The following is a 19,222-nucleotide window of genomic DNA, read 5'->3' on the forward strand; positions in this document are numbered from 1 at the left end:
AATTGTAAACTAATAACGAGTTTTTTGGGGGGGTAAAAGATGAATTGGAGCTACCACTTAGCATGACTCCGCCTCCTAACACTATCACAATAAAATCCAAAAAGTGCATCACGAAATATTACACCAGCTATCCCATTTCTGAGCTAGAATCACAGTTATAATAGTTTTGGATTTTTCATTAGTTTTAGTTTTTATTTTGTTTAGATTTTTTTTTTCAAATTCAGTTAGTTTTAATAAGTTTTTAGAGGCAGATTTACTAGTTTTTATTAGTTTTGATATTTTGAAATTGCTTAGTTTTAGTTTAGTTTTTGTTAGTTACAGTGTTAGTTTTAGTTTTTTTTTGTAAATTAGGATATTTGTCAGGTGCATGAATCAAAATCACCAGAATAGCCTTATCCATCTTAGCTCCGATAAGGTTATTGACTCTTGCAGCTCCGGGTGTTTTGAATTTTGGTTCGAGTGAAGTGGTGAACTTTTTGAAGGTAATCGAGTCACACAGTCGTGTAGACATTCCAGTCTTAATAAACATATTTACCAACGCTTCTTCTCATTTGTGGTGTTCCTGCGTATTTACTAGCCAGCAGCTACTTGGTCCATTATGGATGCTGTAGTATCACGTTCCTTTCCCATGTTACCTGGCCTGGCTACCGCTTCTCTTTCGGGGGAGGGCGGGCGAGAGGCTAGCTTGTTCAGGTACTCTTGGTTCGGCTTTTTGTGTGAGCTTTTCAAATGGACTTTCAGATTCGTGGGGTTTTTCCCCTTGAGAAGTATTCCACATATTGTATCACCTGCTTCTACAACAAGGCACTTACTTTTATTTTTGCCACTGTCATAATCAAAGAAATCCCAAATAGGACTTTCTTCCGCTTTCTTCCGACTTTCGCTGCAGCCATCACGCTAGCCGGCGTCACGGACAGACTATGGACACGTGACGTCACATAATGTTACCATAATGGTCAAAAACCTGGCTTAAAACTGGCAGCGTGAAGTAAATAGATTTTAATTCAACCCAAAAGGCTTATTACAAAGACGAAAACGAAGGACGTTTTTGCTATAATATTAGTTCGTTTAAGTTCGTTTTGTATACACACAAAACAGTTTCAGTTAGTCTTCGTTTTTTTTTTAACTCTCGTTGTTATTTTTATTTCAGTTAACGAAAATGCTTTTTCAGTTCTAGTTTTAGTTTTATCGTTCGTTTTCGTTAACTATAATAACCTTGGCTAGCACATGGCATTTCCACAACTGATAGAGAGTTAAGCGCTTGGATGCGTGAAATGGACCTTTGTGGAAGGGGCGTGGCTTCAGTGTTACAGGCCCCGTTGACATTTTTTCACGTTTCTTAGACGTTTGTCTGAATGATTCATGACACATTTTTATGGTGTGTGTGTGTGCGTGCACGTTTGATATTTTAACTATATAACTAAGTAGATAAATATATGAAGCGTTCCACGTAAAACACTGTGAGCGCTGCATAAGTGTTGACTGTACAATTGCAACGATGCCATGACATTTGTCACGGCCGATAATTACTGTTTACTCCGCCGCTACTCTCCGTGTCCCTCGAATGGTGCACATTACCACATTTGCCGTTCCGGCACTGGGAGCAAAGTAGGGTAACACACAATTACACTTTCTGGAGCGGAGCAGACGCCCGAGATGCTCTGAAAAAGGGAGACGTCACCAGACGTGTAAATAAACCGGGAGGTTCCGCGCCCGAGCCGGCATCTGCGGCCATTAGGTCTGTTCATCAGGCTCTGATTAAGCTGCTAATTAACCTCGCATTGCTCAAGCGGTCAGCGGCGTGGCTTCCTTCAGCATCTGCTCCACTAGTGGCTCGCCGCCTTCATAGGGGGACGATGACATCTGTCACAAGCATTTATTACTGTTGACGTCACTGCATTCGGAATGACCTTAAATTGTCAGGAAGCATGCGTGCCGCTCCCCTCCACCTCAAGCTTGTTGGCTAACCACCCTCGGCGGCCGTTTGTGGATCTAGGCCGGTCATCACGACATCTGTACGGCTTTTTGCTTGGGTGGACATGTAGGTGAAGCATCACTCACACTCTCATTTTCTCTTCTTCTGTGCATCGTCGACAGGGTTACGCAAACGCATAATCAAAAGTGTCATTTTCAAACGCCGATTCAGAAATACCGAGAGCCGAGCTGCACTTTAAAGATGCCGGGCCTTCTGGAGTCTTTATTATTTCACAACCTAATGAATAAGCGAACAAGTTGTAACCTTGGCGTACCGTGTGCGTGTGTGTGTGTGTGTGTGTGTGTGCGTGTGTGTGTGCGTGTGTGGTGGGTCTAGGAGGGAACACATCTCCTGCTGATCAATACGCAGCCAAGGGCACCCGAACGCGCTGACAGGGAGACACAGAGATGCAGCCCAGCTGCAGATGAGCAGGACTGATAATGCGGGACACCCTGGCCTGGGAGACGCTGTGTGGGTGTGTGTGGGTGTGTGTGTGTGTACATGCGCTGCTCTAGAAACAAATTCAAGACAAGCTTACCATTTTGTAGGTCACTAGAATTCCTGCACAGTTCAGAATCCTCATGGGGGACAGAGGTCGGGCGTGTTTAATTCATCCAAAAAGACATTTTTAATTGTGTTTCGACTGAGATTGTGTTTTCCTTGTAAAGCTCATCACGCACTGCGGTCAGTTTGGTCTGTTCACATTACGGCAATGATAAAATATGAGGTGTGACAGACGGCGCCAGTTTGTTTCAGTGTGTGGCCTGGTGAAGATGCAACAAGACAACTTCAGGTGAGGATCTCCTGTCCTTCTTTATGGCATCACAGCTTTTTAACTTTTCGTCATTTGAATGTACCTGCAGAAACCAACACTTTGCAGATGTTCTGTTCCATTCAATTCTGCTAAGATTTTAGTTAAAAAAAGGATTTCTAGTATATATTAATTACATTCTATATGGTTGTTTCGTTAGCTTTGGCCTTTCATCACTCTTTATTTTTTAATGACTTACAACACACAGTCTGTATAAAGGTTTGTGTTGCAAAAAAGAGAATCTTGATTCAACAAATGATTGGTATTTGGTATATTACTACTATTATCTTGCTGTTCCCATTCCATCTGCTACAAAGGCCCAATCTGCACTATTACACCCCAAAGTGTCGAGCACATGTCCAGCCGAGGTATTTTATTTTTTTATAACCTTTTTTTTTTTTTTTTTTGGAAAAATGTGAAGCAGAATCCGAACGGTTTTAATCACGAGGGAGCAGGTCTTCGCGCTATCTGCCTTCCGTGGGAACCGGGGGGCAGGAAGATAAGGGGGCTGACGGGCGCCCCCGCCTGTTAGAATAAAGGGGAGAGAGAGAGGGGGAGAGAGAAAGGAGAGAGAAATGAGAGAGAGGGGGGGAGAGAGAAAGGAGAGAGAAAGGAGAGAGAGAGGGGGAGAGAGAAAGGAGAGAGAAATGAGAGAGAGAGGGGGAGAGAGAAAGGAGAGTGAGAGAGAGAGAGGGACAGAGAGAGACGAGGGGGGATAGAGAGAGAGAGAGAGAGAGAAAGAGAGAGAGCGAGAGGGAGATAGTGAGAGAGAGAGGGGGGGGGAGAGAAAGAGAGAGAAAGGAGAGAGAGAGGGGGGAGAGAGAGAGAGAGAGAGAGAGAGAAAGAGAGGGGGGATAGAGAGAGAGGGAGAGAGAGATAGTGTGAGAGAGAGAGAGAGAAAGAGAGAGAGAGAGAGAGGGAGATAGTGAGAGAGAGAAAGAGAGAGAGCGAGAGTGAGAGAGAGAGAGAGAGAGAGAGAGAGAGAGAGACAGAGAGCGAGAGAGAGAGAGAGAGAGAGATGGAGAGGCAAGAGAGCAGAGATAGGAACCGGCAGCATCAGCATGGCGCAGCAGCGTCTCCCGATCCCCTCGCGTCGGAGCTGCCAGTCCTCAGATTGAGGTTTTGACGCGCGGAGGACCTTCACCCATCCTCCGTCCTCCGTCCTCCGTCCCTCCGCCATCACCCGACCGACGGCGGCCAGCGGCCCGCCCACTCCCACTCCCACGCACCGGCGGCGTTTCAGAAGCGTTTCATGCATTTTTAATGGAAAATGGCGCTCTGCTCGCAGTCACACGGCATTTTCTATCTCGTCTCTATCCAAACTGTCCTCCTCCTCATCAGCGTGTCCGCGCCGGGGACGGCGACGTTCCGCTTCCCGCAGAAATACACGTAAGTATCGGCGGACGGAGCGGGATCGGGATCGGGAGCGGGGAAGTGGGACAGGTGGCCTGGCCGCCAGTCGCCGCCGTCGCCGTTCTTCCTCCGCGCAGCGCGACACGCAGCGCGACACGCTGTGGAATACGGCGACACGGCGGAGGAACTTGAACGGAACTCTGTATAGAACCTCGGTGTGACGGGCCGAGTTATTATGGGTCTCAGGTGACACCGTAACGTTATAATAACGGCGACAGGGTCTTCAGGGAGGACCGTGGGGACATTTACCTGGCTCTGGGGGGGTCTCTCAGGACTACTATATATTTCAAGGAGCTTTCGGTGTATCTCGTGTTTATCTGACGGAATTATGCGTAATTTGTCAGTTCTGGATTATTAATTTGGTGACCTCCCGTCTGCCACGTGGTTCCATACAACCCTGAAAATTACGATCGTAGTTGTCATTTTTATTTTTTCGCTTTGGCTGAACTCTGTGCAACAGTATTTTTGACCCGTCAGGCTTTATTATATCTTATTTATAACGAAGAAAAACGACCCGCTTGCCGTAATTAGTGTAATTAGGGGCTCGGGTTAATTTAATAATTGCATGAGCTCGGTGTAATTGCACGACTGGTGTTTTAGTGGCGAGGGTTCGTTTATATCGGGGATAGTTCCGTCGGCCCGGGCGCGTTCGCGAGTGCGCGCGTCCGTGTGACGCGGTGACGCGCGTCGCCTCCCCGGTTCAGGTGTCAGGGCTCCTGTCCCCAGTGGAGCCCCAATAACCCCAAACCGGCCCGAAATGGGTCGCAGAAATGATAGGTACTGATTTTGCAAGAAGCCTCTCATGCTCGTCCCACTTTGTCGTGTTCGTTGCGAAAATCGTCACCTTGGCAACCCCTCCACACTGAAAAAAGTGAACATTGGTTTAAAAATTAAAAAAGTCATCTGCCAAAACTAATATTTTATGTTTAGTTGACGTAATGTGAATTAACCGATTAACGATTTGCTCCTAATCATAAATTTGACATCTTAGTTTAAAAGAGCAAACTAATATTTTTTAACTTCTGTAATGAGATAAACACATTAAACAAACAACAGCTACGGTTGACTTTTTTATGTGACTCCATACACTGTAAAAAGTGAAGACTGGCTAAACTTTAAAAAAATGAAGTAATCTGTTGCATTGCCTTAATGTAAATAAACCAATCAAATCTGCTGTAACCTGGTTTCTGTACATTACGTCATTGCTAAAATATCAGGTGTGACAGATTGCTTACATTTTTTATAGTTTAACCAGTGTTCACTTTTTTTCAGTGCATATAAAGTCAAGTTGGCGCTCTGTGATGATGATGGTGATTCTGCGATAGTTATTAATGTTGCATGGTAAAAGTGGAAATGCATGTTGTAATGACTCTGGTGGCTGGATATGTCTGTTGACGATGGAATATCTGCATGCATATAGAGGCGAACTTTATGAGAAACAATTAGTCTTGAGTTCCAATTGAATGCTGTGTTCGCTAATGCGAGTCTGTCGCTTTCAAAGCTTCATTGATTATTAGGATGATCTTATTAGTGAGTTTAGCAGAGCTGAAAACAGTTGCACTGCTTCAAGAAGCAATTAAACCGGCCAAATCCTCACTATTACTGTACTGTATCTGGTGCATCGGGTTCAACTGCATCATTATTTTTAACGTATACTTTTTGTCATTTTTCCATTCAGACTTTTCATGTTTTTTTCCCCCCAGAAAACTTGTAAAAAACGTCTGAGCAGTAATGTAGATTATTGATGGTGAAATACAGCCCAGAGCTGTACTGTACAGCTTCTAAAAACATAGATAATGATGTACCTGATACAGAATATGAGGATTCTCTAAAAAAAGCCTCAGACGCTCTTTTCTCGTGCACTGATGAAAATGCTAAACATGCAGAAATTAAAGCTGCATATTGCATATTCAAGGAGGAGCAGTATAAAGAAACAGAACAAGCCAGAACTGAGCTTTTTTTGGCTCCCTCACTCGCGCTTCTTTCGGCGATGATAATTGCCGGGTCGGAGGTCAGTTCCGCGCGAGGTGGCGTTGTAATGATTCAGCATTTTAATAGTTCAGCTGGCTGGGAAATCAACTCCGCCTTCATACGCATACAGCCCCGTGACGTTGTCACATGAGAAAACGTCGCTGCTCAGCACCTCGTTTCCCACCACAGACAACAGACCCCCCAACATCAGCCGTTCACACCAGGGGTTCCCAGTATCTGTTCCTGGAAGCCCCCCCTGACTGAGGTTTTAATGCCAACCTTGTGTGCATTCAGCCTGCCGCATACATAATTAAATCCTTAATGATCACCTGACCTTAATTACGCAATGAAAACTTCATGGGGGGGGCAATTCTATTATTGTTCTTGCATCATCTCACTTTTACACATTCCATTTAACGCTGCCCCATTTCTCTCCCAAGTTGGGGCAAAATATGTTGGTGGGCTTCCACGGACCTTTTATTACGTCATCGTGGTCCTAATAGCCTAATCAGACCCTGCAGAATGTTGCCATGCTCATCGCAGCCTTGCAATTTTGGCCATTCACCTCAACCTTTCCAGAATTTTGACCAGCAGGCTATCCAAGGGACCGGTACTTCATTTTCACTCTTGCTATGGGTGCTTTTTCTGAAACAGCTGAGCAGCTATTCAGTTAATGCCTCATAGCAGCATCCAAATCACACACAGCACCATGCACATGTGTATATCGATCAGTTCTATTCTCCCTGGGAAAAAAAGTTACCTTCCTGCCACAATTTTACTGCAAAAAAAAAAAAAAAAAGATCGAAAAAGCTCTGGAAGAACTGCCTGAAACTCACATATGATCATGCTTTATACCAAGACAAGTTGTTCCTGAGTTGCTACCGCAGACCTTTGTAACTAGTCAGTGTCTTAAGAGTTACTGGTTACTAGAGTTACGAAGAGTTAACCGTTCTGAGACTAAACTACCCACAAGTTCATACAAGACTGTCTAATTTAATTTACCAGTAATTGAAGTTAGTAGTTACTTAAATTGTCTCATAGACATTTTTATACTAAGTGTAAAGTTTCCTCTAAATCACTGTATAAATGCTGAATTCAGCCCTTATTGCATAAACTATATATGAACATGACAACAGTTAAACATTGTAAATGTTTTTATTTTAAACCAGAGTATAATAAAGTTAAGGCAGGTTCTTCTGGATACAGATCTGTGGTTGTGGAGAAGTGGCATTTATTAACTGGTCAGCCACCCTTTCAGCCAAAAACTGAGCTGGCAGTTGATACTTTGGGTGAATTGTCCTTGTGAAGGGTGACCAGATGTCCTCTTTTCCCCAGACAAGTCCTCTTTTTGAGACCTACAAATTGTTTCCGGTCGGGATTTGAGAATTGTGCGGGTTTTAGAGCTGTCATGACATCCTACACACCTATTCACTTCCATTCGCACTAGTGGACCAGTTTCCTGCCTGCTTGCACTAGTGGAATTTTAGCTAGCAAATAACAGAACCAGTGTGACCAGGGTCAGGGGGAGGGGTCGTTTGGAAGTGCATATCGTGATGAATATATTAAATGTATATATATTAAATATATTTATAATATATGAAATTTACTTGTATTGTCCTGAATGATATGATATGGCCCACCTCTATGTGCAAGGCCCCATGGCTATTTCCAGTTACAGGTTTGCAGGCCAATTTATTACAGGTTGCATCTGACATTTTGCCTAATTGAAGTTCGGGGAGGATTTAGTGAATGCTGATGAGTTCTCTCCACGAGACAAGGACCCGCCAAATGCTGTAGAGAAGGTGATGAATTGACATGAGCGCTGGGAAAGGCGTAATCTGAGGAGGCTGATCAGCACTGAGGCGTTTTTGGCTCATCCATTTGCAAGAGAGACAACGGTCCACCCACAGGGCTCTGGAAAGCTCTAGAACGAGGAGGCACAGAAGAATCCAAATCAAACCCCAGCAGGTAGCGTCACTGGCTGGCGCCGGAGCCGGTGGGTTTATATTTGGGGACCCTTTGAAGTTGCTCAAGTGCTTTATGTGAAGGTTTAATAGTGCATTAATCAGCCCTACTGCACACAATGGCCGTCTTGCATCTCGCACAGTGCTCATGCACATATCAATGCCTTAAAATGCTGGGCAGCAACCAAGGCCTGCCTGTCACTACCGCATTGATGGCTCACTTCCTGTCGAAAAACGTCCATGTACGGTCTGGTATGAACGAGTCACGTTACGTGTGTAGGTGAGAAAACCGTATTTCATTTCTATTGTGTTGTTGTGTAATATAATATTAACACGGTAAGGGCAGCGGTTGTTTTGCCTCTTCTGCCTTTCTGTGTGTGAACGGTTGAGTGATGGACCAGAGGACAGAGAACTTCACAGTCCTCCGCATTCCGTTTCTGCTCTCTTGCCTGATTTGCAGTGAAAAAAAAAAAGAGAGACTTTCCAGTCGTCCACGGGCTGTTAAGTGAGGCGTTCACACAGAGACGGAGAGAGAGGAAGAAGACTGGGAGGAGAAAACGAATGCACCCATTTTATTTGTCTCCAGCACCATTAGATAGATGGTGGACACTCTTCGTGCGGCTACGGGGACTCGACGTCACGTGACATATTAGTGTACGTAATGACGGCCAGAGGGGGCATGATGTGCTTGACCCTGTTTGCACGTCCATGCGACAGCGTTTTTTTTTAGACAGAACTGATGAGACTTGGACGTAAGGTTGGAGGAAGAAGAAAGTTCTCCGTCTCGGTGTTCTCCAGCCCGGCCACGCCTGTAGGCCCTATAAACACAACACAATAAATCAGATGCAGATAACATCAACCACCCCAGTCGCAGTAAACATTTCAAAATCCCCCCTCCCCACTCGTTCTCGCTCCCTCTCTCATCTGTGTGTGTGTGTGTGTGTGTGTGTGTGGGCAGGAGGGTGCTTGGAGGAGTGTGCATGGCTCAGGGACAGAGGTATTGTCACTGGCAGTTAGCGTCACAGCACATGCCGCTTCCCCGGCGCGCCCACTTTTAGCCAGCTTCCCCGTCATTGCTAGGTGACCTTTTCCTGGTCAACGGGCTTCCTCCAGCACGCCTGCCGCCCCCGATCCACTCACAGGCCTCGCCCGCCAGATCTCCGTCTGCATCGCGGGTTTGCCGATTCTCTCTTCGGCTGGGGTGTTGAATAGAAGCGGCCAAGGATCGGCATGGAGTTCATTCTTGTAGCCGTTACATTTCGGTTGGGGTCCTTTTATTGTGACATTGAGACGTTCCTTGGCTGCCTGGCAGTGAGGAGTGTCACATACTTTTGATGAATCTTTTCGGCCTTGTCAGTTAGACAACGCTGGCATTTGAAGCTGACATTTCTGGGGGTTTTCATGTCATTAAAAGACAAACGACTGTGTTCAGTCTGTTGATCTGAACTGGGATCTTCACGGAAGGGTCTGTCATCTGACTCTCTGTGGAAGATGAATCCAAATGAACTGGAGAGCACCCTAAAAGCTCTGGGGTATGGTGAAGGTTTCATTTTTCCGTATGAAGCCACGATCATAGTTGTAGGCTGGAAGCTTCAAATTGGCAAGGCCAAGATTACTGGCTTTGCTGGTAACCAGCATCTTTCCTGGATCTCTGGATGTGCTGGAGACTCACAACCGTGTGATGGAATTTACTGTGTTGGTCTGAACATATGCTGTCATCTTACATTTACAGTAGAAAAAATCTAAATGCAGAACTGGAACATGGCGCCAGATATGATGCTTTAATCAGTCTGATGTCATCTTGTTTTCTGGCCAATGTGGTATTTCTTGTGCTGTGTCGTGTGCACAATAACCTGTCCACAACCATTCCTAGTTTGAAATGGAGCTTAATGTGTGGGGAGGCAGATGTACAATTCAGAAGTGGATGTTAGACACCAGATCTACTGAAACTATCTGATAATTATTCAACTGCCACGACCACTTAAGCTGTTTAAATGACATTCCAGTTCCTCAGTAGATATTATAGCAAAATATCAAATGGAAACCCACCCAAACTGGCAACACCGAGCACAAGACCTTCTCTATTTCTCCATTAGCCTCATGTGAACCATGCAGACAGGTTATCATGCCTTTTATTAAGGAATTCGGATTGATAAACTAGTGAATCTGACGTCATTGAGCACATCCAATGTGCAATGTCTTAAATAATGCCTTGAAATGATAACACATCCAGTGAAACATGAATTATGGCCTCTCTCAAAAACTCACTTACTCACTCACTTATGTACTGAATCCTATGTCACTGCCTCTAGAGTCAGTTCTACACTGAGTGCCGGGCGTGGACCCACAACGGGGCATTTTCTCACACATCACCTGCAATAATGATATTTTAAATGCTTTCACAGGGCTCATTACACAATATGATTCTAGAAACCTTAGGAAAGATTTAGTGAAAGTTGTGGATTGTCAGTTTGTCAGTTGAATCTTGGATCTGCCTTGTCAGTCCATGGAGAAAAGTTAGTCATCACCTTTTGAGGTGTGTGTACATGTGTGGGTGTGTTTGAGGACCCCACCAACATGGTGTTTTTCTGGGATCTTCCGAGACATCTCGACGTGAGACGTCCTTTTCCATTAAGTTGGTAGTTGCTGCGGTGGGAACATCCAGCGGTGATCTGCTGGGCTGTTTGATCACTTAATTCCTCTGTTGGCTCTGAGCACAGACAACCCCTCCTGCTTAGGGTTGCACTTCTGTCGGAGCTGAGCTTTTTATCGCAGCCACCCCTAAACGCCGCTGCAGCGTGGTGCCAGTACACACACACACACACACACACACATGCTTATTCACAGGCCTGCCAACTCTGAGGGTGAGACAGATAGCAAGCTAGATTTGTAGAGAGTATTTGTGGACACAATGCACATGATTGTGGACTTTGCCTGAAACAGACTGGTGCCATCTTACAATTGTGGTCTAGAGAAAAACATAATATTGATTGATGTAGCTAATTTTTTATATTTTGTAATGAGTGTTTTAAGGCCATCTTATAAATTGGGCCAGTACCACATTCTGAGAAGAAGTCCCTTTGGAATTGTCGCAGACATGATCTTTGATCTTGATCTGTCTCCATGAAACATCAAGCACTTTGCCAGATCAGTCACTTTTCACGTTGGATAAAGCTCATTTAAATGTACCATGGCTCAATAATGGTCTTTAATAATGGTGTATGGACAGAATATGACAGTTCAGAAGAGATTTTGATTCTGCAGCTGTAGAAATGGGAATAAACTACACAAAACATGGTATCTAAATGAATGGCCCGGCAGCCAAGTCTGAGACTGCAAGCACAATTTGGTGTTTGTCATTTGGCCAGTAGTGAACCAAGTAAGTAAAACAGACAAAAAAACCCCAGACAAACAGTTCAAACAAAAATGATCGATCTCCCATACAATGCAATATGCCTTAAGATTCTTTGGACCTGCAGGACCTGCATTGTGCCTCTGTGGGGTGATTCTAAGGCTGGCTGGGCCAGATAAGGCAGATTTTACAAACCACCACTTCCCTGCCAAATCTCGTACCAATAGGCTGTTTAAGATAATACTTTAGGGGGGTTTGTAAGGTTGTCCAACAGTTTAGAATGGTTTGTGTCAATTTAATGCATTTAGATGCACAAAGAAAATGGATGTATGCAAATGCAGTGTATTTTTTTTATAACTTGAAATGTTTTCATGTTAATCTGGCATCAGTTTATTACTTTTAAAGAAGTCTTATTTTACCTGTCTCATGAAGCTCTCTCTCTCTTTATGCTAGGGTACTCATGCTCTAACGATTCTGCATGTCACTCTTATAGCTTTTTAAGATTTAATATTAGGGGGGATTGTAGAACAAAATGCTTCAATCAATGGTTCAATCACCATGTCAAGGTCGTGGGGGTCAGCATTAGAACAGTGACGTTTCCTCTCTGTAATTCCTGTGGTTGTCCCTGCAAAAAAAGTGATTGGATTTTATCCACATATGTTAAGTGAAGGTTTCATACAGGAAGTATGTGGAGGAGGTTTTAAAAATGCACCGGATCAGATGAAGGTATACGTCAAACCAGGGTGACGTGGAGCACGGAAAACACAACTTAGTTTCAAAAAAATAATAGTAAAAATAGTAAAAATTCCACCAGCGCTAGCAGGTTGTAGGCACGGTCCATTCTGAGAAACTGCGCAGACGAAATGTCCAGTTCTCAAAAAGACACCATGTCTGTGGAAAAGAGGGCGTCACCCTAACTTTATTGTCGGTTGTTCACGGCGTTAGAAAACATTCGAATGAACATGCGCCTTTTAAATGGTGCCGCACAACTTCTGAGGTTTGCTTGGAGTGAGATTGGTGGCGGGCGGGGCGTTTTGGTGGCGCCCTCTTGCATCGCATAGCAATGAATTCCACTGCTAGAGTAGATATACTCACAAGAAACAGAATTAGACATTAGAATTATTTCAATTAACCAATTGCAAATACTTTGAAAGGACACAAAAAAATTTGAACCCTGAAAAAATGGAGATGTTTCATTGATCATTTTATTATTAGTGTTGTTATGAATGGCTTAGATTTGGGGAAGAAAATATTTGATACAATTCATTTATCATTTATTAAGCCTGAGAGAGAGAGAGATGGTTATAATGTGAGAATATGTCAGTTACCCTCTGATAAAGTAATATGGCCGAGACTACTTGTTCTGACCAGGTGTTTTCAGTTTGCCGGCTGTAAAACCTTTAGGGGTCAAGGAAATTTTCGTAAGCTTTGGTTACAAGTAGCAGAATCACGCGAATAATCCCAGGATGCCTTCTCATTCCATCCAGATAAAATTCTGCTGTTTTCTGATTGGCTGTTGTCTCTGGTTTCCTCCGCTATGCATTCATGGACACGTGGTAGGCGTGACACGCCTTGCGGTAAGCGTGTGAACTTGTGTGACCGTGCCGTGTCTGTCTGTCTCCTCTCTGCAGAATGATGCACTGGGCCGGCCGTATAGAGAAGGAACTGGAGAAGGTTCTTCAACTGGTGACCGGGTCGCAGCAGATGAGAGGGGTAAGAACTTCATCCTGAAACACCACCGCACCTCGCTCAAGACTGAAGTGGTGAACTTCACATTTGACCCCACATATTATTTAGAGAATTTACTTTTTATAGCACAGGCCGTTGGTGACACAGCCCTTCATGGATAAATCAAAAAGATATTTTTTTACGTATTAGAAATTACGTTGTAGTTCTCATTTTTACATCTCTGTGCAGTTGTGAGCTTTATGTTTAGATGTGTCAGATTATTTAATTACAAAAGATGAAATCTCTGTTTTTAATGATTACATTTTTTCTCTGTGTCGTGACAAGAGCAGTGGTTTAGGGTTAGAGCTTAAATAAAAATGTTATGTACTGATCGAAAACAATCTATACTCAGCTATGTTATGTGTAATGGATAAGATGAAGTTCATGCAGCAATAATCGATAATGAATTCCACCCGACCCTAATGCTCAGCACTCCGGCTCCTACTCGGTTTGATGGAACACACTCTCTGCTTGTTTGTGTGTGTGTGTGTGTGTGTGTGAGCGAGTTGTGACTCGCTGCAGATGGCGTCTTCAAAGCCGCTTCCAGCCCTGGCTGTAAATGCGCGTTCTACTCAAGTTGCCTTGTGTGAGGGTGTTTCTGCACTTCTGCTGTATGTGTCCATGTGGGTGGAGGCCACTACAGTCGGAGGTCAATTTTAATGTGCGACGTGCACGTGTGGCCATTTGTGCGTACTGCAGTAACTTGAGCGGCCCGGGCCATTAAAATACGAGCCATAATTGCGGTCAGGCCGAGGATCAATGTTATCTAGCAATTTTCTATGGCACTGTGGTTAGTGACATGGCGTCACACCTCTCCGGTTTCCTCCCGCTGAATTCTATATAACTTGCGCGTGAGTGGATGGTGTGTGTGTGTGTTGTGTGTTAACACATTAATTAGACACATTGCTTAATAAGCTGCTAAAAGGTGCAGGGGGGGGTTGGGACACAAGTTATTTCTGAGCATCTGCTCTCATGAAGGCGAGGGGGGGGGTTATTCCGCTAAAACTTCCATCCAGCTCTCAGACTGCATGTTGTTTTTAATTCTTTTTTATTTCATGTAATCTTTTTAGCATCATATTGTTTGTCTGGGGGGCTGTTAATACAGTTTTGGAGGATTATGCCTATAATCTGTTGAAGGACGAAGAAACGCTTTTGAGTGTCAGGAACAGAGTGGAGGTATGTCACATACACAGCTTATTAGCAGAGGCTGATGTTGGAGTTCACTGTAACGCAGCATTTACTGTCAGCGTGTGTGTGTGTGTGTGTGTGTTTGTGTGTGTGAGACATGTTTGTGGAGGTTTGTTCTGCACTAATGGCAGTTTTACGAGACTTGCGTAAAGATGTAACGAAAATCATTTTTATTACCAGCAGCTTCACATTTTCCCCACTGAGTTTATTTTGCTGCCTTATGAATTGTATTTAATGACAGCGGAAAATAAATCTGTGAAAGGGGTGACACATATATGTCTTTGGTGTGTGTGTGTGTGTGTAGGTGTGAATACGCTGGTGGGAAGCAACATTTATCATGGACCCAAGCAGGAGTCGTCGCGGGGTGTGCTAAATGGCCCAGCGTGTCTAGAAAAGCCATTTTCTAAATGGATGCCTCTGCCTATATGTGTGCCTGATAGAAATCTTCCCAGGGAGACGCCGGCTGCTGGCACAATTGCCTGCCGCGCCCCTCTCCTCCCCAGCGCTGCGCTTACACTCCTCCCGACAGGGGAAGGGGGGAAACGAACGTAACCGGTTTCTGTTTTTTTTTTTTTTTTTTTTGCAAATGACGTCTAATGACGTCTAATGACGTCTTATGACGACAGAAACGGCAGCAAGGAGAAGAGTTGGGGTTGAGGACGCCTGGGTTGGGGACGGGACCTGCGTACAAGTGAGACGAGACATAATAGCAGACGTTTAAAGAGCGAGCAAGCATGTTAACTGAGTGTAAAAGGGGATGTGAAGGAGGTTGGGATGACAGAGGAGGTGGATTTGGGATGAGAGAGTGCAGAAAGGGGAAGAAGAAGGTAAAAGGGAGGAGGTGAAGTGGCATTCTCTGAAATAGACCTTTATTTGCAATACATATCACAATGTTGTGCTATATTCTCCCGGCTTGCTTATTCATGAAGATTAATTTTTCAGCATCTGAAGGAAAATGTTAAATAAGGGTTCCTTTCTGGATTACGTGTGTGGTTTTGGGGTATATATAGGAGCCCTTGTATAAGACGCATTGGATGTGTTCAGGACTGTCAGATTCACTAATCAAAGTGCTGGTTTTCTGCACGGCTCTTGCATGGACAGGAAGGTCTATTGTCCAGTGTTGCCAGATTTCGATTTTGTAGCATTTGAATAATTATCAGATAGTTTCAATAGTATGTGTGTGTGTGTGCCCTTGCTTTCGTGACATATTTACTGGAGGGGCTTAAATCAAATGACAGAAAAGGGTGTGTCATCTCCACCCATTTTAATATGATGCTCATAAAATCATCCTTTCAGAAGTAATTACACAACAACAAGAAAAGGGGTAGAAAGGTGAACCAGCCCAACACACCATGTGTATTATAGCACTTTGGAAACAGGGTCTCATTTTAACCGTGAATGATTCGGTTCGAGCGTGTTTACATCCAAGCGTAGTTTCTAACATGGAATTAGGGAACGAGGGGTCATGGACCACGGACCATGATAATGATCTACTACCACACCAAGCATGCAGATTGAAGAATTCTGATTGTCAGACGAGGGGATCTGACACGTAATGTGATTTGGTGCTAAATGTACAAGTACAAGTGTTTGCCATGCCTCACTGATACTCTTACTTCCTGTTCGTGCCAGAAGAAGAAGGACGAGTATAAGATCAAGGGAAACAATGACTGTAAGAACAGGGTTCTGCATTCGCAACCCCAATAACCTGAGGGAACGGGAATTATAAAAGCATCTCTGCGGGTAGCTGGAGAGAATCAGGGTTGATGATAAGGAGTATAATGGTGGGGTCTCTCTCTCTCTCCTTTTTTATTCATGCCCCTCTCACTCTTCCTCTGTCTGTATTAGTCAGTGGTGTTAGGTAAGCAGTCAGCAGTGGCTGTACTTCACTCCCACACTGCCTCCTAACTAACTGTACCACAGGAAGCCCGCTTCACTGTGTGGGATAAAAATAGAACACACACACACTCACACACACTGCCACTTTGCCCATCCCCTCTCAGAGAGGCTCTTGAGCAGTATGACAGTTTTGTTCATTTCCATAAGGAAGGGCTAATCAGCATGAATATTTCAGTGTTGTACGCGCCACTGCATCTGAAAGCTCCCCGCTCAGCCGCTGCTTCCTCCTCCTCCTCCTCTTCCTCGCATCCACCTCGCTTCGGCCACTTTCATCCACCTGGAGAGATTCTTTTCAGCTGGATCCTCTCGTTATTTTACTCTCCTGCAGTCTGAAGAGATGTGTGCTGCATGAACACCTGGATTCAAATGAGAGATGCTCATGAAATCTTGACAAGCTGCAGTGTGTGTGTGTGTGTTTGTTTCCGCTCTCTGTGTTAAAGAGAGAGAGAGCGATGTGGGGGAGAGTAAGATTACAAACAGCAGGGTGAACGAGTGAACCAGGCTCCACTCGTCCCGGGGAGGGGCCCGGGGACAGGGACGAGGGGTGGGTGCTCTCTGCCGCCGCCGTGGGCAGTGCTTGCGTATCAGCCCGCCTTCCTCTTCTCGCCTCTCAGCAGTTCCGAGCGTCTCAGGCAGCCGGTGAAAGTTTATCTGCCTGTGGCGTGTGGTGAGGTTGGTACATTTTGGCCAATGTTCTCCATCTTTAAAGACTGGTGAAGTGCATAAGGTCACGTGTACGAGTGTAAGCAGCTCTTCATGTTGACGGGCTGGGGTGTGTGATGGCAGGCCTGGGACTACATCCATATATTGGCACCATATCTGCGTGTCTCAAGGTGGGAGGTCGAAGGTCACCATACTCAGGGGAGTGGATATTTGCATTTAGTCCCAACGTAACGTAAAGTAAAAATATCTACCTACCTGATAACTGGCTGCATGGGATTATAACAGTTATCAGAAGGTTGCCAAGGTGCCACTGAGCAAGGTACCGTCCCCACACACTGCTCCCCGGGCGCCTGTCATGGCTGCCCACTGCTCACCAAGGGTGGTGGTTAAAAGCAGAGGACACATTGCATTTACCTTGACTACGGTTGTTGGTGTGTTAGAGGAATAAGACGTTGCTCCAGAATCTGAGCTCTGCTGAACGAATGCCATGTTGTATAATTTGCTCCATTTTCATACTCATCAGCCATTCAGTGACACTCATGTCCTGTTGATGGGCCACCAGCACCACAAGTGTAGGAAGGAGTCATTGGAAAGCCATTCGCTCACAGTCATTCTGTTTTAATCTGCAGTGACCTCTGAGGGGACAAGAAAAGTGTAACCAGCATTTACCTTGAAATCAACATCGCTCCATCTATGAACACTTGCATGCAGTTTTTAAAGGAACTCTGCCGGTAGGTTGTTCCAGACATCTTCTGTCCCTTCCCAGACAGACTCTGTGATGTTGAGATCAGGGTTCTTGCTGCAGCCGATCACACGCCTACCTGCCGGTATTGCATCATGCATCATGTTGTGTGTACAGTCGAGGGGCTTGGCCTTGTTTCCATGTCAGGGTCTTTTTGGCTGCAGCAGCTCCCTGAAAGCCAGACTTCTCCAGACAGTGGATCGGTGTACCTGGGTTTGCTAAGAATACCTTATGTTCTAAGCATGACCGCACTCTTGTTTGTGTTTGCATGCATTAGCTTCCTGCTGGGAATTTCTCTGGATGTGTATGGGGATGGGCTGCTGATCGGTGAAAGGCTCTGGATGTGCTGATGGTGTTGGGAGTCTCCCCAGTCGGAGTCTCTGTCCATCTGCTCTATTAAAATGTTTAGAGTCTCTGGTGGGGAAGCTGCAGTGTGTGTGTGGAAGGGCGAGGTCTTCGTGGCTTACGGCCCCGCCCTGCTGCTGACTCCAGTGGTTTGCAGTAATCTGTCTAAAGTGCCCCGTTTGCCATTCAAAAGCACCATCCTTACCAGTGAAGGCTGAGCTAGTACCTATAAACACACACACACACACACACACACACACACACACACAGAACTGTCCTATCGGGTCTAAAAGCACATTTACATTTCCAATTATTTTGCAAACATTTTTATCTCAGGGCGCAGGCAAATGATCCCACAAGCAGAAATAGAAACTCAGCTCACACACACAAAACAGTCACACACACACAAAAAAGATATAAAAATTTCCTGTAGCAACTGTATCCGATGCATGTGTGGTTTACAGCTAAGGGGCTAAAGGTCAGAGTGCATGAAATACGGGTTTTTTAACAGCAACACTGATTCGGAGCAAAAGAATCAATGCAAACAGGTCTAAAAACACACACACACACAGACAAATTGAAACAGACATACACACACACACCACACAAATAGCTATGGCTCCAGACTTGCTGTTTCATCAGTGCCTGATGATGCAGCTAACCGCTGATCAATGTAATTGGTTTGGTGATTTAATAGCACTTATCCTGCTGACAATTTACAGGAAGAGCTGACTGCCCCCCCCAATCATGAGGAATTACTTCTAAACACTGCCAACGCCTTCTCCCCATCCTCCGCCCCACCCCACCCAGCCAGCTTCCTCCTGTTCTCCGGACAGTTCCTCAGATTTTTAACCCACCACTTCTCTCTTCTTTTCTCAATGTGTGGGGTGTGTGTGCAATATCTCTATGTGTTTGTGTGTGTGTGAGTGTGTGTGATTTCCTTTCCTGTATTTGTGCAGTTTATTGTGTAAACCTGATATTTTGAAATTGACTTCATTTACCACCATCGTTGATGCCACAGGTAGCTGTGGGTCACTAGGGTCACGACATGAGTCGGTGCGAGTGAGTACGGATGTGAGTGTGTATATGTGTGTTGCGTGGTACGGTTGATGAAGAACAGAAGTCTCTTGCTGCTCCCACAGTCCTCTTTCACACAAATCAGATTACAGAA

At 44.9% G+C, this 19,222-nt stretch overlaps 1 protein-coding gene across 2 annotated transcripts in view; it reads left to right on the forward strand.

Annotated features, from left to right (window-relative positions):
* Window positions 1–3,834: 3,834 nt before the first annotated feature.
* The window catches only part of cacna2d2a (calcium channel, voltage-dependent, alpha 2/delta subunit 2a), a 177,465-nt gene continuing 162,077 nt past the window's right edge, over window positions 3,835–19,222 (forward strand). For both annotated transcript variants that reach the window (XM_028997468.1, XM_028997469.1), the window contains exons 1-2: window positions 3,835–4,175; window positions 13,118–13,199. In XM_028997468.1, coding sequence (XP_028853301.1) covers window positions 4,057–4,175; window positions 13,118–13,199 — 201 coding nt within the window. In that variant the 5' untranslated portion in view covers window positions 3,835–4,056. The remainder of the gene's footprint in view (window positions 4,176–13,117; window positions 13,200–19,222) is intronic.

The sequence above is a fragment of the Denticeps clupeoides genome, chromosome 12, assembly GCF_900700375.1.
Source record: "Denticeps clupeoides chromosome 12, fDenClu1.1, whole genome shotgun sequence".
NCBI classification, from domain to species: domain Eukaryota; kingdom Metazoa; phylum Chordata; class Actinopteri; order Clupeiformes; family Denticipitidae; genus Denticeps; species Denticeps clupeoides.